Consider the following 27550-nt stretch of genomic DNA (forward strand, 5'->3'; position numbering starts at 1 on the left):
AAGCAGAGCTGTATTGGAAAGAAGTACTGCTTAAAATCAAGCAAGAATTTGCAGGGGTTCAGCTCTGTTTGTGTGTCTTTGTTTGTTTTGATGCCAAGGTTCCAGTTAGATGCAACAAAACCCCTGAAACTTGACTGAGCTACACCACTGTAACCTTGAGCCCCCCAACCCCTGACGGCTCCGTGGCAGTGCTGAGCACACTGATGACATCAGAGATGATCTGGCTTATGCCATCTTCGATGGCATCACTGGAAACTAGATTACAATGACATCACTGGTATGAACATGTCAGTTTGACAAATGTTCATGCTCGATTTCAAGGCATTTGAGACGCATTCTACAGCTGGACATTTGGTGTTTGCTAACGGAGGAGAAGTGTACCCTTTTGCTAGTCATACATAATTAATGCAATGCCAAAAATGAATTAGCATTTCGCATTGGCACAGGCCCATCTTCTCCTTGGTGGAACAAACAGTTAGTCGTAATATGAAAAAGATATGTATTTGGAAAACTGTTCCCTCTCATATACATTGCTAAACTTCTTTGGACTACACACATCTTCCTTTCAGTTCATTACATGGTTCGAAATGTATGGTAGCTGGGAGCTATTTAGCTCCTGCTTGTAGCCTAGAAGAGCCTGGTTAGTGTGAGACAGGCATGGTATCAAGAGACAACACAGACAAGTGAAGCACTGTTTGAAAACCTTTTTCTGATGCTTGTGAATCTGCTTCAAGTCACATGCTGGGCATATAGTCCGACATCTAGCGGTAATCGCAGAGTATTGCATCTTGCCTTTCAAGGATCGAAAGGGGACGTCGACATGGGGTTGCCTGTAACACTATCCCTAACTTGACGTGTAGTGTACCCAAAATCCCTCACGCATCGAGATCCCTCAGATTGTTTTTTTCCACCCATCTAGCTGGTCGCCAAATGCAGAGCTCTTAAAAATTGAAAATTAAATCTTTGTCCACGACCTCTGGTCGTTTATATATTTTCGTCCCCTTCATCGACAACTCCTTATCTCCCACCGTGGAAGACGACCCCAGACTTCCAACGGCTAGTGCTCCGGTCGACTCTGTCGATCGCATGGCAAGGCCTTCTGGCCGACCTAAACAGTAGGGAGAGTGAGGTCCGGGGCTCTATTTCTTTTCAAGAATGTATTTCCTTCTCCCATCTCTTTGCCCTTCTGATTTTGTTGTCGCTATAAACCTGAGCTATGGACAGGACCCCTTTTAAATGTTGCCCTTCTTTTAAAGGGAAGTACCCTTAGAAGGACACGCACTGGAGGTGCAATAAGTGTCTCCCTCGAGATCACCACGAGGCGTCCTTTCGGTCTTGCCAGCTCTTGTGTCCTAAGATGATTAAAAAGCAGCGAGTTAAGCGGTGGGCGGCCTACGCCATGATGCAGGCCGAGGATAGCTCCCCCGCCGCCACAGGCGCCGAGAGTGACGAGGAATTGAGCGACATCCATGGCTCCAACACGAATGCCATCAACCTATCTTCGGAGCGGCCTCGCTCCGAGATGTCAGTCCCTGGCCCCGGCAGGCAGGCCACTGCTTCTGCTATGGGGAGTGCACCCCCCCATCCCCCACGGCGACAGGGACGCACACGCTACTCATAAAGGTAAACACACGAACCGCCTCGATGGACTCATCGGGACGGTCAAAGACACCACTGGGTACGTCGGTTTCCTCGATGGGATCTGCAGGGTCGGCAGCCCTCCCCACAACCACCTAAGCGGCATGCGTCCGGGCATTCTATTGACAAGGGCGTCAGCACCAAAATTCACAAGATCGTCGATACTCCTCTTCAGAGCGTGCCGACGCAGAAAGCACCGGCAACGTCAAAGACTACGGTAAAGCCACTAGAGCAGTCGAAACACCTCCCAGAAATGCCAAACATACGGAAGAGTCTCGCAAAGATTGTTTCGGCGGCTAGTAAGCCCAAAGACAGGTCGAGGGATACGTCCATAAGGCATGAAAGGCAGGAAGACTATTATGAAGGTCCCCGGCCCCTGGCTAAGAATCTTGCAGATACATCTCGACGCACTAAACACTCACACCCCCAAAGGGAGCCCTTCCCCCCTCCATACCAATCTGGCTCCTCCTTATAGACCAGAGACAGATTTGAAGGGTGTATGGATGGACTTTCCAAATGTGTGGGCTTTTCAGAAAGGTTTACCACACCTAAGAGGCCTAGTGAAGAAGACATCTACCTTACTGTATCTAAATTTCAGAGGACCACCTGCCCCCTTCATCAGGAGGTGCTTGACTTGACGGAACCAGAGGAGGTTCCTCAAGACCCATGTGTTCAGGAAGATGATCCCTTTGAGGACCCTATTGACCAGGCCCCAGATTGGGGGGATGAGCAGCAAGTGGATAATGCACCATGGCTGTCACTAATCAATAAACCTGATTCAGACACATTGGGCTGGGACACTCCCTCATCGCCTATAAGACAGGCATCTCCCGTAGATGACCAGATGGCATTCTGAAGAAAGCTGATGAACATTTTCAGATTGCCACGCAAGAAGCAGTGCTAGACACAGACTTTGTGGAGGATATTCTGAAGGAGAAACCCTCTGCAAGCCAGGCTATACCCTTACTGAACTCCATCAAACAGCATATCGCTCCTTCTTTGCTAACACCATCGCAACAAGAGCTGTGAACCCACGAGTGGAGAAGCTTTTTCGCCCCTCACCTACAGACCCTCTCGACATTCGGGGACATGCCATGCCAGATTCCCTCGTGGTGATTACAACCAGGAAAAGAGCAGGAGTACCCTTGTCCACGGGCGAAGCACCACGGGACAAGGACTGCAAAAAATTGTATGTTCTGGGGAAACGTGTCACAACTGCTGCAGCATATTCCACCAGAATTGCCAATAATACTACGTTGTTGGCCAGCTACAGCGACGTTCAGTGGAATCTGCTCCAAGAAGGCCTGCAAGAGGTCCCTGAGCCAACACGTTCACGCCTGCGGGCGATTGTGTCAGAGGGGAGGCAGGTGAATCATAATATTCATAACCTACCCTAGATGCTGCAGAGACGGCAGGGAGAACTCTGGCCCAAGGTACCCTATTGAAGAGGTACGCATGGTTGCAAAATGTGGGGTTCAAACCAGGAATTCATGCACCCTCATTAAGAAACCGGTGGAGGAATCTAACCTGTTTGGTAAAGCGGTAGATGTGGCACTAGAAACCGCTAAGAAAGAACATGAGACTTTGAAGTCCTTGAACCAGATAACTCAAAGGCCCTTTCAGCAGCAAGGTGGAAGCTCTCGTCGCTCCTTTCGCGGACAATCTTTCCTTCGTTCCCCTCACAATCAATATGGAGCGGGAAGCACATGGTCCTCAGGACAGTGGTCAACTGCCTCAAACCAATATCAGTCTAGAGGACAGTGCTGTGGCAAAGGAAGGGGTAGGAGCACCACCCCTAGAGGCTCCCCGGCCTCCATTCAGAAATGACTCGCCGATCCGGGTCCAGTCCCATGCCTCCCCGGTCGGGGGATGGTTAACATCATTCTTCCACGCATGGGAGGGAATTACCACAGACTGGTGGGTGCTCAAGAGTGTCAACCATGGTTACTGTATCGAGTTCATCTGACCACCTCAATACCAACCTCTGAAGATCAGGAGGGTATCACCGGAACATCTGAAAATCCTACTGCAAAAGGTCAAGATCCTGTAGGAAAAGGACGCAATCGAAGTCGTCCCATTCTACAGTTAAACAAGGGTATTTATTCAGTGTACTTCCTTCTACCCAAAAAGGATTTCACCATGCGCCCTGTGCTAGACTTGCGCCCAGCGAACACATTTGTCAAACCACAAAAGTTTTGAATGATAAAACTGCCAGAGGTAATCCCACTACTAACACAGGGGGATTACATAACAACATTGGACATGAAAGATGCATACTTTCATATTTCAATGTTGCCAGCGCACAGAAAATACCTAAGGTTCATGATAGAGGACAAGCACTATCAGTTCAAGGTCCTTCCCTTCGGCATTGCTGCAGCCTGAGGGTATTTACAATGGTGCTGGCAGTAGTGGCGGCTCACCTGCGCAGCCAATCCATCCCAGTTTATCCTTACCTCGATGACTTGCTCATAACAGGGTATTCGTACAGAACATGCCTATCAAACACCCAAAAAACTATAGAACTACTCTTCAAGCTGGGTTTCTCAGTAATCAAGAAGAAATCCAGACTAGATCCCAGCCAAGTTAAACAATTCCTTGGGGCTCTGATTCGGACAGAAGATGGCCTCGTCTTCCCCTCCAACTAAAGGGTTCAAAACATGCTGTTTCAGATCCCTCAATGTATAGCAAGTTGGGAGGTAACGGTACGCAAAGCCATGCGAGTATTGGAATGATGGCCTCCTGCATTTACTTAGTCCCATGTGCACGATTGCGCATGCGCCTCATGCAAGAGTGGCTCAACAGCCAGTGGTGTCAGGCCAGCGGACAATGGGACGGTAGTGGTTGTCTCGGCAGCCCTCGTTCTTTCTCTGCAGTGGTGGTCGAGGGAAAACCTCTTGAAGGGGAAGACCTTCACCACCCCCGCAGTAGAAGCCACTCTCACGACCGACACATCTCTCACGGGTGGGGGGCTCACCTCCTCCAGCAGACGGCGCACAGCGCTTGGTCCCCAGCAGTAGCATCCAACTACATACATCTGTTGGAACTGTTAGCAGTGTTCAAAGCCCTGAAGGCCTTTCAGACACAGTTAGAAGGAAAGACGATCCTAGTTCTCACGGACAGTACCACGGCCATGTATTACCTGAATAAGCAAGGGGGCACTCACTCTCTGGGGTTATCCAAACTGTCCCAGAACATATGGAAGTGGGCTCTCAAACACAAGATATTCCTCCTGTCTCAACATGTTCCAGGGGAACTCTGTCTTCTGTCGGACTTACTCAGCAGAGACTTCCCGCTACCCATAGAGTACGAATGGCAACTACACAAAGAAATAGTCTCCAATGTTTTCACAGAGTGGGGCTTCCCACAGATCGACTTGTTCGCAACTCTGGAGAACTCACAATGCCCAGATTACACCTCCAGGTACCCTCAGAACCGCTCCAAGGGGAACGATCTGTGGATAACATGGTATGGGAAATTTGTTTACGCTTTTACACCCTCACCCCCCGACTCACCTAATCAATAAGATTGTGCACAAGATGCACCAAGAACCAGTCACAATAATATTAGTGGCCCCAGTGTGGGCCCGCCAACCGTGGTTCTCCCATCTGATGGAGATGTCAATCTCCCCTCCAATGAAACTACCTTGCCCATACAACATGCTATCACAGGACAAGGGGGAGGCACTACACCCATGCCCACAAACTCTCAACTTGTCCTGGCACCTCGGGTCATAGAGTTTGGGCACCTCCAACTTCCTCAGAGATGCATGGATATACTTAAAGAGGCAAGAAAGCCTAACACCAGACATTGCTACTCCAATAAATGGAAAAGCTTTGTCATCTGGTGTAATTCCAAGAGCATTAGTCCTCTTCACCAATACCTATTGTTTCATACCTGACTCCTCTTCTGGACTCAGGCCTGGTTTTTAATTCCCTGAAGGTCCACTTAGCCGCTCTTTCAGCATACACCACGTCCCAGAGAAAGGTCTTGTGGTGGAAGATCCCAGTAATTGAGGCTTTTATGGAAGGGGTTAAAAGACTTCATCCACCTATTTCAAACCCAGCTCCCGGATGGGACGTAAATGTGGAATTAACTAGATTTATGGGATCTCCCTTTGAACCAATGCATAAGGCTAACCTTAAAGCATTCACTTACAAGACCGCCTTCCTAGTGGCAGTCACTTCAATAAGAAGAGTTAGTGAACTACAGACCCTTTCAGTTCTTGACCCATTTTTCACTATCCACAAAGATAAGGTGGTTCTGCACACTCACCCACGGTTTGCGCCCAAATTCATTTCAAGTTCCATGTGAACCAGTCAATAGAACTACCCACTTTTTTCCAGAACCCCACTAACGTGGCTGAAAGATGCCTACACATGCTAAATGTGCGCAGGGCTGTCATTTATTATCTGGAAAAAACTAGACCACTAAGGAAAACCTGCCCGTTTCTTTTGTCTCGTGGTGGCTGTAGGAGACAGGGACCATGTCTCTAAATCAGCCATCTCTAAGTGGATTGTCAATTGCATCACACACTGCAACACTCTTGCCAAGAGATATCTGCCCTTCAAGCCTAGAGCACACTCTACTTGGGGCAGTGGGGCTTCCATAGCATTCATTTCAAATGTCCTTCTCGAGTCCATTTGAAAGGCGGCAAAATGGAGTTCTGTAATACCTTTACAAAACACTACTGCCTGGATACTCACTCTAGGTCTGATTCTCAGGTGGAACACGTGGCACTAAGACATCTCTTCACTACTGTTCCTTCTCACCTCCAACTCCGGTTACTGCCCGCTAATCTATGCACAGCATGTGACTCTAAGCAGATTCACAAGCATCAGAAGACATGCATTACTTACCGTAATAGCATTTCTGATGATTGTATCTGCTTGGATTCACATGCGCCCACCATTCCTCCCCGCTCAGATGGAAGGAACATAGACATCTTACTACTACTTCTCTCTTTCTGTACTCACTCTCGATAGTCATAAGGCTCCCCTCACGGCAGAAAAAATACAATCGGAGGGACCTCGACATGTGAGGGATTTTGGGTACACAACACGTCACGTTAGGGATAGTGTTACAGGCACGCCCATGTCAACGTCCCCTTTCGATCCTCGAAAGAAAAGATGCAATACTACGCGATTACCACTAGATGTTGGACTATATGCACAGCATGTGAATTTAAGCAAATACAATCATCAGAATGCTATTACGGTAAGTAATGCATGTCATTCTCAATGGTCTGGATGGTGTAACGCCTAACTTGACTAAACCTTTGCTTGTCCTCACTTCTACAGAATAATAGGATGAATGGGATTTGGCCAACTCAAATGTGTTCAAAGTGAAGTTAATGTGACAATGGAGCCTTTCTGCAGATCCCTTCCCCAAGTTTAAGGCAATCAGCATTATAAAGTTCCACAAGTCTCTCAGGTTTCACTTGGCAAAAAGTTCACTTGGCAAAAGAAGTTCACTGTACCTTTTCCTGGTATGTTCTTTAGTCTTCTCCGGGTCTCCTTTCCATTAACCCATAAACCCTCCAGTTCACATTTCTTCAATGGGTCTCTTAGGCTTGCCTCGCCCAGGCTTAGACCCTGGTTCTGTTCAACTGGTTTATTTGTATTTCTTTTAACACAAAAAGTTCAACTCACAAAGGTTCAACTTGTTAACATCAAAGTTCACTTGGCTTCTTTCGGAACACCCTTCCTCATTCTGATCCAAGTCCTTTTAGCTATTCCTTTATTAGATCATGCAGCTCCTTGGTTTCAACTGGGCTCCCTTGGTCATGGCGCAGTTGTCAGACCGCACGGTCCACACATTACAGGTCGCGCAGCCAGTTGCCTTATCCTTAATAGAGGTCTCTTTTCCTTATACTCTGGTCCCTGCAGCCAACCTGGATCACTCTCCCACCTCGTGGCCACCCTGATGCTTTTCCAATACTCAATGCTTATTCTGAGGTCTCTGTGGCCAGCCTGGATCAATCTCGCACCAGGTGGCCATCCCAATGCCTTTCCAAAACACTTTGTTTGATGTCAACACTTATCTATCCGTTTTTGGGAATTTTGGTCCCACTTCACAGCTCTCCCTTTTTAGGATCTCTATTTTGCTCACTTTTTGCGTCCACGCACAGCTCCCCTCTTTGCAGACACTTCCTTTATTTACACAGAGGCATTCGAGAACATGTAATCATACACGCGACCATTCTGCCACTATGTATCCTTGTAATTCCTTTTGTCAATTTCACCCGACGCGTCTCCAGTCTTGCACGTTCGGGCTGCAACGTATCTTGCTCGCTTACTTTTAATACAAACCGTGCCCTCCCACCCCCTTTTCCGATACAAACACATTTGCACACCACGAAAAAAGACAGACACACACCAGGGCTGTTTACCTGACATGTCCCACGACAAGGATAAGGCAAAGTCAGGCAATTGACCTGAATCACACACACCTGACAGACCTTTCCCTTCCCCACAGGGATAAAAGGTGGAGCATGAGAGCACAATAAGAGCAAAGCAGACCGCACGACGAGAGAGCTAACTCGGCACAGCAGTTCAAGAGGAAGAGAAAGGCAGCCCAAAACGAGTGGGTGATGAGGAGAGAAGCGACCTTGCCCTTTCCGACCAAGGCCCTTGAAACCTCTGCAGAAGGAATGGCAAGGCCGCGAAAAATAGCCAGCGTGTGTTGTAGCCAGTGCCTTAAGTGGCACTACAAATCAAGCCGGGGCTCAAGGGGGCGTGGCCTAACAGCGGGGGTCTTGATGGCCCGTTAGGCCACGCCCCTTGATGAGCCCCGGCTCAAAGGGCTACTGGCACCCCTGCCAGGCAGGCTTTTGTACAGATTAGAACCCTATCGGGGAGAGGGTGCTAATCTCTGCATTTATTTTGTATAGGCTTGGCTGGCAGGGAACAGCGCCTCGCCTATTCAGCCTTAATGGTGGTGCTACCCCTCGCCAGCTGGGGAGGGGCAGCATCACCATTAAGGCTGAAAGGGTGAGGCCACTGGAAGCAGAGGTCTTTTTCCTAAAAACTGAAACTCCTGCGAATCCGCGGGAGCGTCAGTATTTAGAAAGCAAGGCCTCTGCTTCCAGCAGCCTCACGTTTTCTCCATAATGGTGGCGCCGGCCCACGTGCATCACTTGATTAAAGGGATGCCTTGCAGGTGCGGCGCCACCGTTATGGCTGAAAGGCATTTTTTTCTGAAGCCTGAAGTTCTCGCACACGAGCGAGAGCTTCAGGCTGTAGAAAAAAATGCCTTTTCGTGTAGTGGCCGGGACTGCCAGGGGAGATTGGTGGGCCCCGGCAAGGCCCCGCCTCAAAACGAAATTTCGGTGCCCACTTAAAGCCCTGGTTGTAGCAGATGTCAACAGTACAAGGGGCCCTCCGCTGATGACCAAGTCGGGGAGAGATGCTCGCCCCCATGATACAGACCTTGATTCCAGAAGCAAGAAAGGCCAAGCCGTTCATCACAGCTGGTGAGTCGAGGGGAGAGCCAATAAGAAACCGAACTGTGTTGACCAAAAGTATCAAGCGGCTAATGGGAGAAAGTACAAAGAACTGTTGATATGAAAGAGGAAAACCAGCAACAGAGGAGCAATGCTCCACCTGGGTGCTCACTCGGGAACAATTCTGGGCGACTACCCTATTTTTTAAACTACTGTTACCAGAAGGCCTTGGGAAAAGGCGCCAAAGGGGTCATACAGGGGTCTCGTAAAATCCTCTATACAGTCAAAAGTCTTTGACCGACAGATCATTATGAGGCTAAGGGAGCTGAATCCTGCATCATAAGAACTGTTCAAGAAACTGCATAATTGATAAACGTTGGCAAGAGTGAACCCGGTGGAGGAATGTCCACAATGAACTGTTTAAAAAGACATTAAGAGTTGTGAATGTTACAGATGAGATTGAATTGAAAACTGTAGTAAACCCGATGGAGGGAAGCTAAACTTCAAGAAGGATCTGAGCCCGGAAGAGGGGGATCCGAGGGTGAGAAGCCATCACCCAATGCACAAGCAGAAAGGAACTTTTGTTTGTTATTCTTGGAATACATCATGTCCACGGAGGCAAGAGACTTTTTGTAGAAAAGAGACTTGATCACCGAAGGCCCTGATAGCTGAGAGCAGAACTGTTGGCTCGTGCTGGGAAAGCTCGAACCTGTGCTGTCCTCCGGAGTCCCATGCTCAAAACGTGGGCAAGGGAGACCCCGATTAATAAAATACTGACTTATTATTTATGAACACTTCTTTCTTTCTTTCTTATGAACCTCAGCCCACACTCCTTGTTTGTATTTAGCGTAAGGATTGGCAATAGGTTTTTCTTAGTATAGCCCCTTTTATTTTGACAAGACACCACTAGGGTTGCCTTATTATTATTTGATGGTTGTAGCTTGCTCCCATCTCAGATTTAGGTTTAGATTAGGCGTTTTCCCAACCCGCATATACGGTTTAATAAACACCCTTGAACTGTGATCACTTGTGTTTGTCTTTACTGTTGTTACCATGAGTTCCTTACATTCCTCACACAGACCCTCTGCATCTTGGCATCCCTATTTCTTCCAACTGGTCCTGGGAGCTCCTCAGCTCTCCTCCCAACTCGCTCTGCTTTTCCTGGCAAAACTGGCTGGGGACTTAGAAGGGATCCCATGCTGGAATCAGCCACTTAGCCCCCCTTCTGCTCTCCCAACGGCTGCTGTCTGCACAGCTGAATGCCCCACCTTTTATACACCTCACCCCGGTCAAGGGGTTTCAGGTGTGAGTCCTTGGCCTCCCTTGCCTGACTCTCGTTAGGCCAGTTAATAAGACGTGCCTGACACTTGCGTCCCCTTATCTCCTGGTCAGTCCTGGAGTGATGTTCAATAGAGTGCAGGTGTGTATAATTCTTAAGTGCCTTCCTCTGCCTGACCTCATTAAATGGACAGCCTAGTGGTGGAGTGTATTAGGCCTCTACTTTCATCTTCCTTCTCACAGTACTTTTCCCATAGGTAATCTTTCTGTCTCTCGGTCACCTGTTTTTTGTCTCAGTACATGTTGGAAATGTGGAGAGGGGTAACGGGATGACATTGAAAATACCATAAAGGGTGATGGAGAGTGTGATGATGTATACCTGGGAAGGGGGAATACTGTGTCTCTGTACCAGTAGATGTTACATGTGGAAAAATGAGGGAAGATGTTTTACCACAACCTAAAGCGGTCGTGGGGGGGAGGTAAGGGTAGATTGGTTGTTAGTAGAACAAAGGGGAATACCAAATTTCTCCCATGGATACCCCCACTCCTAATCCCCAAGGCCCCTCCACCCAGGTGATCCTCCCTTGCTTCTCCACCCCCAGGTTCTAGGTCCAACAGTGATGGCCGTCCCCTGGCCACCTGAAAAGAGGATCCAGGGGGAATAGGAGTGAGAATACCCTCAGGTTTGTAACATTAGCTTCACACCAACAGCTAGCAAGAGCTATAATTGCATACATACCTATGTGACTTCAGCTCTGTGCGTTTGGGACAATCTATAAATAGACATTAGGTCAAGTCTATATGACATTTTAAAGCATAAGGGATCATAGTAATAGACATATTTGATAAGTTTGCATTTCATGTTGAAGTTAGATTTTCAGAACCCTATGTGCTAGATCATTGTTTCCCAACGGTAGCTCCTGCTCACTGGTTAATGCCGGATACCCAGGAGCTGGTTTTAGCTCCTGCTTATTCAACCTGAATTTCGATTCTTGCATTACGGTGCTTTGAAAGAGTTTTAGCAGGCAACTGCTTTCATCCAGAAGTTACTACTTTTCATGCAGTTAGCGTTTGCTACTTAGTAGGCATAGCTTTCATGCAAAAGGTATCAAAATAAGGACAAAGGAGTTTAAATCAAATAAATGCACCAGCATTTCTTCATCTGTTACTATCGGCAGTAGTGTCCCATAACTTCAAAGTGATTATAGTTTACCACATGAAGAGTAAGATTTACATTTCTGCAAGCTATGCATTTCACTCCCTCTGCTACAAGTTTTTTTTAAAGAGTTTAATAGTGTTTTTTTTAATTTAAACATTGCATCTATTTTACTTTCAGATGTAATCTGCTCTACCATCCATTATGGTATGTGTAATGTCATATCAGTGCGCTCTCGTTTGCAGTGATGTCATCAGTGTGCTCATGAGCTGCACAACAGGAGGGTCGAAAATAGTGGTGAAGCTTCGATCACCTACCGAATAGCAAGGGTTTTGTTAGGGTAAACTGCCACTTTAGCTTCACCTCAACTAAATTGTTTTTAACAGAATTTTAAGGGGTTTTTTATGCTATATCTCCCACAACCCTTACTACTACAGTTTGTTTATCACTGATATCTACGCAACAGGTGGTTTAAAGTTGAGCACACTTCCCTTACGCAACAAAACCTTTGAAATTCTGCAAGTGTTGGAAGCTAAACCACCTTAAATCAGAGCCCCCATTGCCCAAATCATAAGCACACTGAAGGCACCACTTTTTGTAGATTACTTATTACATAATTCATGACATCACTGAAAACTAGAGCACACTGATGACAGCCATGGTTTGTTGCCACCTTGCCTTGGGCATTGCCTTCAACCATGCCAGAGGGCCACCCAAGCCAACAAAAGTATTCAATAGACCTTATAGCGGGTCTGTGGGCACTTGCAATGAACTGCAGCTATGGCCGCACAGCCTTTAGCATGAGCGGCGGCCATGCCCCAGGTCCTGACGGCCATCCAAAGTGTTCATTGGTCCCCATAGCAGGTCCAAGGGCTGGAATCCGCACATTAAAATCAAGGGGGAAAAAACGAATGGCGAGATAACCGAATTTCGGCGTGCGAAAACTACGTACGGCCGAAAATTTCAATCAAGTCCCCCATTCGGTTGCATTACAGTGAACAAGGTGCTGCGGGGGTGTCCCCCGCACCCTTGTTCACTGTAATGTGAACAGGCATTACAGGGGTGTCCCCTGCACCTGTCGGAATAACATTTTTTTTTTTTTTTAAAAGAAAAGAGGACCCTGCAGTGCTGGTTCCTATCCACGCAAGTGAAGGGAACCAGTGTCGCAAAGGGATGCAGTACACGGCGGCACACAAGGAGGTGTGCTGTCCACCTCCACCAGTAAATAAGAGGGTGAAGGGGACAAAGGGGGTGAGGAGAGAAAACCAAAGGTTATTTTCGGTAAAATAACTTTTTTTTCTACTTTGGACATTTCGGATTCGTTCATTTCTTGGTTCTCCCCGAGGGCTACGTGCCAAGGACTGCAGCCATTGCCACACTGACCACACTGCCCGTTTCATGATCTTCAGAAATGCCCCATGCCCCGTCCGGCCATCCAAAGTAGCCATTGGGCCTGACCTGTAGCCACGGTCACTTTAGTTACATGATGGGTTAATGGTTCACTGGCCATAGGCTGTGACAATGACCAATGACCCTACTGCCCGGCGCATGGTGAAGCCATTAGCCATGACCAGTGACCACACTGTCCATGGCATGGTGTGGCCAGGCTCAGTGGCCACTTTACCCCCTAGAACTGGTCACAGGTATGTTATATTGCACTGCACATACATTTATACAATATTTTAATCGTATGTCTTGAAATAGAGAATGTTTTACTCTCCTGGGTAGTTTCCCATGAAGTGCACTGTGATATCATTTTTAATCTTATTGGTGTGTTTTAGTTTCCAGTGAAATCACCAGTGATATAAAAAGTGATGGCATAAGTGTCATCTGTGATGTCATCAGTTGTCACACAGGATATGCATTGGGGGAGGGGCTCAAAGTTAATGAGGCATAGCTTCCAACACTTACAAAGGTCAAGAGTTTGTTGCATTAAACTATCACCTTAACATCACCTCAACTAATGGTTTTTCACTGAATTCCAAGGGTTTGTTAAGCTGTAGCTCACCCCCCAGCGACTATGGCCCATTGACTTTGGTCTTCGGCTATGGCTAGGAAACCACTAACCATGTCCTGATGCCAGGGCCCACTGGCCATTTTGCAACAGTTAGTATATATGCCCATGTGCCATTGGCTATCGCCAGTGGCGTCGCTAGGGAGGGTCTGGGGGGGGGCAGTGCCCACCCTCTGAAATCCTGTGCCTCCCCTACCTAAGGCGACCAGTGACCATGTTCTCTGTTCGTGGTGTTATTTGTGACACTCACTGAGGCAAATGTCTGCAGGTCACACTGCAATACTCCTTTTGTCTCAAAGTGAGCAGTAATAGAGCAGCTTGCAGCCCCTCCCATCAGAATGTAGCCACGAAACTGCTAATGATGGGCCATTAGTCACTGATGGGCCATTAGTCACTGAATTGTTTCGTGCCTGCATTCTGATGGGAGGGGAAGTGCAGTATGGTGTGTGTAGTTGGTGTGCACAAAAGCCTCTCTACAGGAGTGCCTGTGACGTCACACATTCTTTCATAGGCGGCCCCCCTACTTTTGTCTTTGGCCCCCTCTCTGTCCCTCCTAAATTTGATTCCTGGCGACGCCACTGGCTATAGCCTGTGGCCATGACCAGTTGCCACAGTGGACATGGGCCAGTGGCAATAGCTGGTGGCCTCTTTGCATTGATGTGTATAAATACCATGGTCCATATTGAATTAATTTCTTGGTTTCCCCCTTTCATTCCCACGTGATATTTCCATGAGAACCCTGTGCAGAATTCCATTCCTGCAAGAATAATTCTCACAGGAATGGCACCTATTTCGGTTCGCATGGAGAAAAAAGAAAGAAAAGATGTATAAAAACTGTTTCTAGGCCCCCTACACCTTCACTTATGCCCATCTCCTACTTTTCCAGGCTCCTGGTTGCAAAAAAGCTCCTGCCCATCTCCTAATATATTTTTTCTAACTTTTCATCCGTGACACACTTCTTATTCCCACAATCTAGTGACGTTTCTGCGGAACACAGCTTTCCTCGTGAAAAGATGCAAAAGATTGCACTGAAGTAGCCCTTTAGATCATTATGATCCTGACATGACCTTGTTCTGCATGGGCGTGAGGCACGGCGTCAAGTTTTACTTAGCCTTGTATCAAGGATGTTCGGATACCTGACACGCCTTTCGTGACATTCAGCAGTTCCTCACCTGGTTTTCAGGATCCAAGTAGTCTGTGGCAAGGTGTTTTTGGCCTGCATTCTACAATGTTGCATAGTGCAGAAGTGACCACGTCCCCCCTTGGATACATGTGCATGTGGTTAGGGGCAAACGCCACGGCTGTGGCTTTTCAGAGAACATTTTCTACATGATCAACAAGCCAGCTACTAGGCCTACCCAATCTGCGTTTTGAAAAATGAATGCATGAATTCATGTTCAAGTTCAGACACTGCCTTTGGCAAGTAGTCGCAAATAATCTATTGGCTTGAAATAGGTGAGGTTACTTTATCCTAATTTGAGTTTCAAGCTTTGCAAACGCACATAATTATGGAGAAAATGGGACAGGAATTAGTAGAAAATACTCAGTTCTTTAACACTTAAGTCCATAGTCTCCTTCCCTCCATAAAACCCGAACACTAATATGTAGCTAGGAGGCGTCGTAGCCGACACGCAAAAAAAGTGAGGACTTGCAGTGAGTCCTTGGGGCAGAGCAGCTCTCTGGTGACCACACCCATCGTGGCGGGTAGTTCTGGTACATGGAAGTGTTGATTGTATTCTTAGCATGTCTTCTTTTCTTCCTCTTTTTAGCTGATGAAGTACTCCGGGCTGTCAAAACATTGCGCAGTGAGAAGGCAGCACTCGTGAAGAAGCGTCAGATCATGCGAGCAATGCTCGGGGATTACAGAAAGAAGATGGAGGAGGAGAGAGGAAAGCAGCTGCGACTCCTACAGGCAGGTGTGTGAGGGAGGTGACTGGTTGTGTGGTGGGACGCATTGAGAAGGGCAGAAGGAAAAGATGTTCATAGATCACTAGTTTTTAGATGGGAAAGAGAATGTTTAATCACTGGAAATGATCTTGATAGAACAGGGATGCACCCTTAACTCTGGGAAAGGGGAATATTGGAGAGATTGGAAAGAATTTGTTTACAGGTGTGATTTCCCAGTCTCCAACTTTTCTGTACTCAAGAAAGCCCTAATCGGACACGAAGGTTTGACAACTTAAAACTTAATAGGGGATATAATGACAAAACACATGTCTTCTTACTTCTAAGGAGTTTCTCCACAACCTCTCTCCAGGTCTTTCCCACCATCACTCTCTGGTACAGAGGTTGCTCTTCCACAGCTCTCTTGGTCACTGGTTATCCTCCCGGTAGGTGATGCGTAGCATACGATTCCACAGGTGTAGATTTCACAGCATCTCCTCAAGGAAAGGTGTACCTGTAGGGGTTCTATGGGCCTGACTGGGCTTGGCTCCCTGTTTTAGGATCTGAATCTACTGCATACACCAGTCTAACTAGCCTCCCTGTTGGGGCAACACTCACTCGTATCTGGGGGCCTGACACTGGGTCTTGCCAGACCCTGTGTCTTGCCACTAGCCTTTACTCTAACATCTAATCTCCTTAATATCTTGCCACAGACTACAAGTTGACTGTTGTTTTCTTTCTCTCTGGCTATTAGGGTCTCTATTCCACCTCAACTTCTTCTCCTACTTCCTACTTCTTCTCTGCTCCTGCACATGAGCCTTTCGCTGCCTTGCCACTTCACCAACTTCACCCCCTTTGATGTTTTATCTCTCTGTTGCGCAGCTCTCACCCTCCTCTGTTCCCCCCCTTCTTCATCCTTAATTTGCATCTCCAACACCTGATGTCAACTCTTCTGGTTTCCCTCTGCCCCCTAATGCAACATCATCTACTCCACCTTCCCCCTCCTCCTGCAGCTTCAACTCTTTCAGCGCCTCCTCCTGCACCTGCGTCTCTCTGCTGCTCAGTGCTCTAGCTTCTCGCCTGCAACATCCTCTTCGCCGCATGCGCTTTTCTAGTCCTCCCCTAGACAGGCTTCCCCCCCTAATGAGCAGCCGGTGTGAACAATTTTCTCCCTGCTGTCTGGATTGGCGGCACCACCATTGCTCCGTGCTCACAAATGTTATTGGCTGTTAACTGATTTCCTACACTCCCGCTGCGGACCGAGCCTTCAAAAAGCAGATCTGCTGCATTGATTCGCTATTTCTGTTAATGCGCTCTGGTGCTCGCTTACTGAGCTCTGTGTTGGGAATGGATGGGGCCTGCATGTCTCCTTGAGAAAGCATGGTATTATGCAGAACATATGCGTATGTAATCTTTGGTTATGATTTCCAATTAATTAACCCTTGAACCATGGCCAAATCTTTGATTAGTGATGATTTCATCTGCTTTCTACTGTACATTACACATTGCACCCTTACACAGGATCAACCTACAACGTTTCAATGTTCACATCTAATCAGTTGGCATCTGGTAGCAACTTTTTGCCTTCAGAACTAATTAATCACTACCGTGTGGAACTCCGGTTGTTGCCAGTTGCGGATATTAGCTGAGAAAATGCATTTGAATTCAGAGAGCTGATGCAAGCACTCCATCAGAGGGAAAGACACAGCTCAGCATGGTTAAGCAATTGCTGGCCCAGTGTGAAGACTCACAAATGTATCCAAGTCCTAGTGTCTTATGCTGGATTGGGATATTAATAGATGGAATTGCAAAGAGGAGTAGCTAGTGATTCAGAGTGGTGTGAGATGTTAGTGGAGAGTGAGCAGGAACAAAACAGACCGAATGTTATGATGCACTAAAGTGTGGAGAAGGGAGAGGTGAAGAGAAAACAGGAAGGAGGCTAAAATGATCTGGGGTGAATACAGCAGGAGGAGGAGGTGGGATAAAGGAAGATACAGCAGAGTAGGTTGGAAAACCGTTACTTTAGCTGAAAGAAGATGGCAAAGGGCAGATAAGAGTAACCGCAAAAGATTTTGAAGAGGACGTACTGGAGAGCAAAGCAGAGGAGGAGGAGGAGGAGAAGCTAAAGAGAAGAGAATGATTGGTGGAAACTATTCATCTGTAGTGGAGGACGGAGGCAATAAAATGGCAAAAATAGAAAGGCATGAGCAGGGGCTTGAATCCAAGAGTAGAGGTGAAGTGGATGTGATTGTTACAGGGAGCCAAGGAGGAAGTAGAAGCAAGTAGAGTAGAGGAGTGGGAACGAGTCAGAGGGGAAGATGTGCTCAAGTCCAGGGACACCCGACTGACTGGGTGCCTAGCACTTTGGTGCTGGAGGTTACTGTGTCCGAGTCTTGCCTTGCCATTCGGATTCACACGGTATGGCTGTTGGCCTCCTGTGACTTCTTTTGCTTTTATTTAAAATGTATTCCACTGTTTACAATCTAATTTCCTTTTATTCAGCGGGTCTATTCCCGGCCTGTGGCATGTGACTGGGCCCCTGCTACTTGCAGCCACGCTATATTGTTGTTACTGCTTTTGTTCCTTGAATGCCAGCTCGTCTGGCTGAGAGTGCCTGGCCTTGCTGAGTCCCATTTTATTTTCAAACACTCACTCAATTTACTGGGGAAGTTTATCTTCACGGACTGTAGGCAGTGCGACCGGATTGGCTACGTCAATACCATGTGTTTATTTAAGGGTACTGCATTGTTAGGCAGAATTACATGCAGTACCCTTGGGCAACACTACACACAATTAAGACTACAGGTGTAAGCACAATCCCACCTTTGGTACAAACCTGTACTACACAGTTGTGTGGCAGCAGTGGCTGAGCAGCCAGACTTCTCTCAAGAGGGCTGTGAGCAGTACAAGATGTTACACAAAGGACTTGCAATCACAGTAGTTCAAACAAACACTTACTCAAGGTTTCTTGGTAAAAGAAACTACATTTATTTACACATTTAGTTAGAAAACATTCCACTAGCAAGAAGCAGCTCAATATCACACTATAATACACTACAGTACACAACCAATATGTTTCTAAAATAGTTAGGCTCCCCTGAAGTGGGAGCAAAATCACTTCAGTAACTTTCAAAAGGGGTAGAAAGACAAAGGTTATAAGAATCAAAACACAATTACTTTTAGAGGCAGGGCAAATAGTTTCAGTTCACTACAAGAGGCAATTCAATTCAATAGGCCTGGGCCAAAGTCAGTGGTTCAGTGTCTTGGATAGGATATCACAGTTCTGGTAGTAAACAGTTAAGTATTTGCCAATGTTCTTTGAAGTAGTTTTCAAGAAAAAGAGTTATATGTCGGATTAGGAGAAACAAGACTCCAAAGTTGGGAAAGTTTCACAAACTTTCACCGCGGCAGGAAGGGTTTCCACACCGCGTTTGCACAGTAACTTAGTATGAAGAAAAGCTGTAGCTGAGGCAGTTGTTCCTGGCAGTTCTGCAGATCTCGCTGTTCCTGAGCTTCAGTCGTGGGGAAAATAAGGATAACATCGGGAGGTTCCTGCACTGCCCAGGGAAGAAGCCACAAGCTTGGCTAAAATGTCGGTTTTAAGGTGTGAGTGCCTTAAAGTCCACAAACTGTTATCCTTCTCACTGGCTATGCGGTTTTCTACAGCACTCTGATGAAAATCCGACCAGTATGGAGAAGGGGTGTCCAGGTGGCTTACGAGTTGGTTGTTCCCACCAGCTCAAGGGAAGAATTTGTCCTTGAAGGGCTTCTCTGTCGAGGGAGTTTCTGGCAATTTGGATCTACAGCAGGGCTTCACCGGGCAAACCAATGGTCCAGCAGTTGCTGCAGTTGTATTCCTTCAACTCGTCTTCGGTACTTTCGTTCCAGTAGTCGACTCTGCCTTCCAAGTCCCAGAGACCTGCTTTTAAACAGTTTTCTCCCATTCTTTCCAGCCTAGCTGTCACTCACCCAGCAGGGTGGCTGTCCTTGCCGGACAGTCAGTCAGCTAATCACGCCAGAGTGCATTCAGGTCTCCTAGGAGACTAAGCACAGGGAGTTTCGGGCACCTCCCTCACATCCTGTTCACCCCAGACACTCGGGCGGCAGAGGTTGGCTGCAGCACTGAAGCCCACCAAAAGCCATCGAACAAAGGGACCAAACCTGGTTTGGCGTGCAGAGACAGACACTAGAAGGACCTTTCCTAAAAGAAACGGCAAAAAAAGATGACCAGAATTTGTTTTTACAGAGGGGTCCCGGGCGCCATATTGAAAAACATGGCTGACCCGATTTTTAGCTACCGGTGTTCGTGGTCGGGAAAAATCATGGTAGTTTGTTTTAAAACCACTGCCACCAGCCATTTCAAGAGGAAAGGGTAACATTTGACTGTTTCTTGAGTGTTTAGACAAAGGGGATGCTAGGCAACTCCTCCAGCACTGTATAGGAAGATAGTGTGTGCTGGGTCTATGAATTTAAAAATACTAGCAAAGTCAATTTAACTTTACATGCTCTAGGAGACAGTAGCCAGTCCCAGAGAAGGTTTTTAAACCTTGGGAAGTCTGAAAGACATCCCTGTGCCACTGCACTGAAGGTGATGTGTGACACAAAAGAAAATGATGATGCCTATGGAGTTGTCTAAAACTCCATATCAAAATACTTGAAAGAGTGGGACAAAAAGGCTCACACTCTTTCCAGGTAAAAATAATTAAAATCCTAGAAATCCAGCAAAGTTGCTGGGGGTCTCAAAAGGTAAGGGAAATGAGCACATTCTTGAGAATTCTCCCTAACACTCTTTCCCCCCAGACTAAGGGACATGAGGATTTAATCCACTCCTGGATGAAACTCCTTACTCCAGTCGGTCAATCATCCTGGAGAGACCATCAGCATTTTGGTGGTGTCACCCAGACCTGTGTCCAATGGAAAAATCAAACCCTTGCAGGCTGATTGACCATCTCAGTAGTTTAGGGTTTTCCCCTTTCATTTGCATCAACCATCTCAAGGGTTGGTGGTCAGTCTGAATCACAAAAGTAGATCCATACAAGTATGGTCTAAACTTCTTCAGTGACCACACAATTGCAAAACATTCTCTTTCAATGGTTGCCCACCTTGTTTCAGGTTCCTTCAGCTTCCTGTCGATGAAGCAAATAGGGTGCTCCCTACCTTTCTCACCCAGCTGACTCAGAGCTGCACCTTTACCTGTATTGGAAGCATCTGTTTGCACAATGAAGGTTTGGCTGTAGTCAGGAGCTCTTAAGACTGGAGCTTGATTAAGGCCTTCAAATGCTTGAGTGCACTCCTCATTCCACCTGACCTTTTTTGGAAATTTGGGTGAGGAGATCACATTCAAGGGAGAAGCTATGGTCCTATAGTTCTCTATGAAGTTCCTATAGTAACCAGTGAGGCCTAGGAAGGCTCTCACTTGGGTTTGAGTAGTATGAGTGGCCCAGTTTTGTACAGCTTGTACATTGCTAGGCAATGGCCTGATTTAACCTCCTCCTACCTCATGTCCAAGGTAGACCACTTTACTCTGACCAATTTGACAGTTACTCGCCTTTATGGTCAGATGGGCCTGCTCAAGAGCCTGCAAAACATATCCTAAGTGGTCAACATGTTCTTTCCAATTAGGGCTGAACAATGCATTGTCATCCAAGTATGCCATGCAGAGGTCCTCCATCCCATTCAGAACATGATTAACCATCCTTTGGAATGTTGCAGGTGCATTCTTTAGTCCAAAAGGCATTACCTTAAACTGGTAGAGGCCTGCTGGGGTCGAGAATGCAGTTTTCTCCTTGGCATGGTCTGTCAGTGCTATTTACCAATAACCTGAAGTGAGATCAAATGTACTGAGGTACTTGGCTGAACCAAGTTTGTCCACCAGTTCATCTGTCCTAGGCAAAGGATGGCCATCAGTCTTTGTGACTGCATTAGGAGCTCTATAGTCCACAGAGAATCTCAACTCCTTGGATCCTGCCTTTGGCACTAATACAACTGGACTAGACCATGGACTGGTAGATGGCTCTATTACCCCGAGATCACGCATCTTGTTGACCTCTACCTTTATGTGGGTTCTTACATGATCTGATATCCTGTAACCTCCGCTTTTAACAGGTAAACAGTCACCAGTGAGAATATCATGCGGCCCCAAGGGGTCAAGCCTGGTGATAGTGAAAACAGGGAGGCAAGCTGATTTAACAGAAACTTGCACTCCTGTTGTTCCAGTGTCAGTTTAGAAGAGTGATTGACTCCTTCTATCTTCTCATCTAAAGGCTGTCCTCTGAGTAGGTCAGGTAGAGGTTCACTCTCCTCCTCCTCTTGAGCTGAAGCTAGAAGTAAAGCTCCCACTTCTGGTCTTGAGACATAAGCTTTTAGACGGTTGGTGTGAAAGACTCTCTGAGCCTTTTTAGGATTGCCTAAGTCCACCAGATAGTTGACCTCTTCAAGTTTGCCCACAACCTTGAAGGGCCCTATCCATTTGTCCTGTAAGGCCTGCCTTGTAGGTACCATAACTAAAACTTGCTGGTCTTCAGTAAACTCAATCATGTTGGCCTTCTGGTCATGCCATTGCTTCACTAGAGACTGAACTGCTTTTAAGGTTATCTGATGCTTCTGCCATCATGTGTGACATTCCCCTCTGGAGACCTATCACATACTCAGTGACTCTCACTGGCTTGGGGAAGGGAGCACTTTCCAACCCCTCCATAATTAGGGCCAAGGGACCTCTAACTCAATGGGCATAGAGATGCTCAAAGGGACTAAATCCACCTCCCTCCTGAGGGACTTCTCTATAAGCCAATAGAAGGCATGGCAGTAGAAGGTCCCTCTTTCTCCTAAGGGGTTCTTCTAAAACACCTATCATGCTCTTCATTGTATGGTTAAACCTCTCTACCAATCCATTTGTCTGTGGATGGTAGGCAGTTGAGAACTTGTAAGTCACCCCACAGTTCTTCCACATGGCCTGCATGTAGTGGGACATAAAATTGGATCCCCTGTCAGAGATGATTCCTTAGGAAAACCTACCTTAGTAAAAATACCAAGCAGGGCCTTAGCAACAGCCTGAGCAGTAACAGTCCTCATATGTATAGCTTCAGGATACTTGGTAGCATGGTCTACCATAACCAATATACATTGGTTGCCTGAAGAGGTTGGAGGGTCTAAGGGACCAACAATGTCCATTCCTACCCCCTCAAACGGAACTCCCACCACTGCGAGAGGCACCAAAGGTGCCACATTCTTGACTCCACTTTTGCCAGATGTCTGACAAGTGTGACAGCTCCTACATAATGTATCTACATCAGACACCAACTTAGGCCAGTAGAAATACAGAGAAATCCTTTCCTTTGTCTTCTTAAAACTCAAGTGACCAGCTAGGGGAATCCCATGGGCTACCTGTAGGAACTGGTCTCTTATCTCCTGAAGCACTACAAGCCTTCTGTAGTCCCCTGGGATAAACTCAGTAGGTTCACTGTAGAAGAGGCCATCCTCCCAGTATGACCTGTGCTTCCCTGGTTCTTGCCTGTCCAGCTCGGAAGCTGCCTGTTGGCGAAGTCCTTCAAGAGTAGGACACTCTTTGACCTCTGCTGAAGTCTGCCCTACAGGGGTCACCTTCTGCCAGTAAAGACTGCAGCTCAGGATGGTCTTTAGGATCCAGATCTCCAACAGGGGGAAGGTCTTCTTCCAGCTCTGAGTCTTCAGCAGCTGATTCAACCTCTCCTGGTTGTTTCTCGCACTCAGCCTCAGCTGGTTGAGTAGTCACAGATGTGACTTTGGACAGTCCTCTCAGGGATGTCCTTGTTGGATGCACGGAGTGCTATCTTTCTTGTTTCCTGAGACTTTGGGTTTCCCCTTTGTCTCCTTTTTCCTGGAAATAGAAGTTGCCATTTCCTGTGGACTGGGTGTTATAGGTTCTCCTGTAACAACCACTTGAGAGCCATCTAGGGTGAGCTCTCTGGCCTCCTTTGTCTGCTCCTGTTTCCTTTTACTGGGAGGCCTGGGGGTGCTTGATATAACTCCAAGAGTCATTCCCCAGCAGGACTCTCCCAGGCACCTCACTTTGTACACTGACAGGTATTCATACAGTCATATTGTTGCACTGGATGAGAGCTGGTAGTCTTGGACACCACGCCGTACCTCGATTCAATGACACTTCTGTCCGCAGAGCGAACAGGGAAATGGGTCAGCGGAACCAGATATCACACATTTTTTGGGACATACATTTCAGTGTTTTGCAAAATATTTATCGGTCCGATTTCCACCGAACACCCAAAAGCACAAATTCTGTCCCAAGCCCCCTGGTGCAAATTTGATGAAAATCCATCTAGCCGTTCGACCTATAGCCGTGCGCAAAGTTTTTGCTCATTCAGTCTATGGGGAAAAGCAGTGTTGGGACCCCACCTATAACTTCCCCCCCGCACAAAACCTCGCCCAACTTGGGGAAAAAATTCAGAGCCGCCCATATACTTTTTTGCAAAGCTTGGTGAGGATTGGTCGGGGGAGCGAAGTTATAAACTGCTGAAAATGTGCTCTTCCTATGAGTTTAGCCACTTAACCATAACTAAGCGGCCGCTACCATATATAGTTTTTTAAAATTAACTAAACCAATGCTTCTTTACAATATTGCTAGTCTTTCCTGTAGGAGCTAGTGTGAACAAATTGTCTTTGTTTCCAACTCTGGAACAAGCCACATCAAGCTGACCATGAGAAAAGCATGACTCCCATAAATCAGTTCCAGCTACTTTGAGTGGGAGTGTTGAAATTGCGCAGCAACATTATTGGTGCCCCGATCTACTGCCGAGGCAGCAGTGACCTCAACATAAGTGCCGTACGTGTAGGGCTAAAGAGTGTATGCTTCAAGTGCCGTACCCGTACGTACGTGTACGGCTGAAGCAGGTAAGCTTCGTTCTGTTGAGATGTCATTCAGAAACTTCAGTGGGAAATTAAGTTTCTGTAATTATCAATAGAGAATTGCCACGTTTTTGTGTCGCCCGCATGACTTCAAAGTGAGTGCCACTAATGTCAGCTAGAATGTTGAAAAGTTTAGGAACAATGAACTGCTGAAGTTTAGGAACAATGAACGTAGAACTACGGCAGAACTAAAACGTGAAGAGCCATATGGCAAGGGTAACCATTGCAGACAGCTTAACAAATAAATACATCTGAAAAGGGTATATTTAATACTTGTTACATTGTCTACACAATGGAACCCACCCACATGCCAAATCTCAGATTTGTAGCATGTTGGGAAGTATGCTGATCAGTTCTAACGGACACACACATCCAAGCATTGCAGACCGCAAACATTTTTAGAACAAGCTATATATTATACTTTTTACATTGTCTACACCATGGAACCTACCCACATGCCAAATTCCAGGTTTGTAGCATGTTGGGAAGTATGCTGAACATTTTGAACACACACACACACACATCCACACATTTCCCATGTATCACTCTCTTCTCTCTCTCCCTCTCCCTCTCCCTCTCCCTCTTTCTCTCTCTCTCTCTCTCTCTCTCTCTCTCTCTCTCTCTCTCTCTCTCTCTCTCTCTCTCTCTCTCTCTCTTTCTCTCTCTCTCTCTCTCTATATATATTTCTGAGGCTTGTGGAATCTGCTTAGATCACATGCTGTGCATAGGCCGACATCTAGTGGAAGCTGCGGAGTATTACAGTTTGTTTTTCGAAACTCGAAAATTGGGCGTTGACACAGGGCGTGTCAGTAATACTATCCCTAGTGTGATGTCCACTGTACCCATGATCCCTCACGCGTCTAGGAAGCACTGAGCGGAGTTCCCTGACTTAGTCAGATTTTGCTAATATTGTTATACATTTCCCCGTTTATTCCACCTCTACGTCGAGTCTCCGAACATCGACACTCGACGCCGGATCGGAGAAAATTCAACCGTCGGACTACAGCGACGGATTTGGGCCTCAGAAGGCCTCTGGCCTCGGCCCGGCCTCGGAAGTCCTCTGGACTCGGCCCTGCAAGTATGGAGAGTGGGGGGTGGCACAAATCTCAATCTGTTGTCCCTAAAACCCCTGTTCAAACCAGTAGGTCTAGTCAGGATAAAACAGAGAAAGCACTCCAGGAAAGAGTTATTCCCAGTTCAAAGGAATGGTCGAGTGAGGACATAGACAGAGTAATGTCAAGGATGTCATCATTGGCAGATTTCTATGCCAAGAACCCGGAACACTTTCTCTCTTATACACCAGAAGGGTCAACTCCCTCAGTCTCAAAGGATCCAATACCCCCAAGTAGGAAGTCCCGGGGTGAAGCACCAACTCTAGCTTCAAACCCCTTCTGTATACAGCCCTATTCTCAATACCAGGAAGATCCATCCTTGGGTGGGGAACCAGACGTGGGCATGTTCGAAGAACAAACTGGGACAGGCTATTACGGGGATGATGAGGACCAAGAGGAGAGGAGGAGGTGGAAGAGGACGACCCAGATACATACAGGGTAGATTCCCCAGTAGAGAAAGAGCCCGCGGTTACCGACTCCCCGGTCGACAACCAACCTCTCCTGAATGAGGTCCTGTCCAGAGCGGCACAGCACTTCCACATTGACACCCAAGGTGCTCAGGAAGAGAGGGACTTTGCAGAGGAACTGGTGGGAGAGAGGAGACCTGTTGCTCAGGCCATCCCTATACTTAAGTCAATACAAAGGAGGATAGACCCTTCCCTTGTTAACCCCAATCTCACTAGGGCAGTAAACCCCAGAATTGAAAAGCTTTTCAGGGCAGCCCAATCTGACCCACTATACATAAGGGGACATCTCAAACCGGACTCCCTGGTTGTTACAAACACCCGTAAGAGGGCGGGAACACCCTTGTCATCGTCCGAAGCTCCCCCCGACGAGGAGAGCAAGAAGATTTATGGCTTGGGCGGGGCAAGGATTGCAAACTCCACCACCCTGCTAGCTAGTTACAACTGCCATCAATGGGAAGAAGTCGCGGCTCTCATAGACTCCCCACCAGAACCCTTAAAAAGCCAATTGGCACGAGTTTCGGCCGAGGGGAGAGCCGTATCAGGTTGTATTTTAAAATCAACCTTTGATGCCGCGTATAAGGCCGGCAGATTAATTGCTGAAAGCACGGTCATCAAGAGGCATGCTTGGCTACGGCAGTCTGGTTTCAAGGCCGAGACCCAAGCATCATTGATAGATAAGCCGATGGAGCCGGATCTATTGTTTGGAAAGGCAGTCGAGGACGCACTAAAGAATGCCAAGGACGAGTACGAGACACTCAAGTCCCTAGGGCAACTAACCAACAAACCCCCTAACCAGAGAGGGAATGGCAATTTTCGTCGGCCTCGCGGACAAAACTCCCAAAGAGGCTCTAACTATTCCCAAGGCCAGGGTCCTACATGGAACACTAACCAGCAGTCTACCCATAATTATGGCAGGGGTAACAAAAGAGGTCGTGGTAGGGGTAGAGGCAGTCCCAAAAGTCTAACACTGCTCGCTAATCTATGCACAGCATGTGATCTAAGCAGATTCTACAAGCCTCAGAAGGGATACATTACTCACCGTAATCGTATTTCTGATGCTTGTATCTGCTTAGATTCACATGCGACCCACCCTTCCTCCCCTCTGAGAGAAGGCGCATGGATGCTTGTAGTCTTATCTTATCTATCTTCTATCTGCTTGGATCATCTGTACTCACGCTACTCCTCATGCTACCTCATGTCAGAAAAAATACAATCTGAGGGTCCTAGACGTGTGAGGGATCATGGGTACAGTGGACGTCACACTAGGGATAGTATTACTGGCACGCCCTGTGTCGACGCCCAATTTTCGAGTTTCGAAAAACAAACTGTAATACTCCGCAGCTTCCACTAGATGTCGGCCTATGCACAGCATGTGAATCTAAGCAGATACAAGCATCAGAAATACGATTACGGTGAGTAATGTATCCTATAAATATCTGTGTCATATATATATATATATATATATATATATGACACAGATAATAGATACTGAATTAAAATAAAATACTTTTTTAAACTCAATGTCAGGATGGAAAAAGGCCTAATTTGCCCTATGTAAAGGTGGGATTTTCCTACCGAAATGAAAGTAAGGAAAATCTGAGTCAAAAAGTTCAACTTTAGAATCTGTCTGTGTCCAAAACCTATACTTGCCCTCACAACTAA

At 47.0% G+C, this 27550-nt stretch overlaps 1 protein-coding gene across 3 annotated transcripts in view; it reads left to right on the top strand.

The window, feature by feature from the left end:
• C2QH8orf33 (chromosome 2q C8orf33 homolog) overlaps window positions 1–27550 on the top strand; it is a 429781-nt gene that overhangs the window by 294460 nt on the left and 107771 nt on the right. For all 3 annotated transcript variants that reach the window (XM_069646956.1, XM_069646954.1, XM_069646955.1), the window contains one exon: window positions 15297–15443. In XM_069646956.1, coding sequence (XP_069503057.1) covers window positions 15297–15443 — 147 coding nt within the window. The remainder of the gene's footprint in view (window positions 1–15296; window positions 15444–27550) is intronic.

The sequence above is a fragment of the Ambystoma mexicanum genome, chromosome 2q (genome assembly GCF_040938575.1).
Source record: "Ambystoma mexicanum isolate Mex_15411 chromosome 2q, UKY_AmexF1_1, whole genome shotgun sequence".
NCBI classification, from domain to species: domain Eukaryota; kingdom Metazoa; phylum Chordata; class Amphibia; order Caudata; family Ambystomatidae; genus Ambystoma; species Ambystoma mexicanum.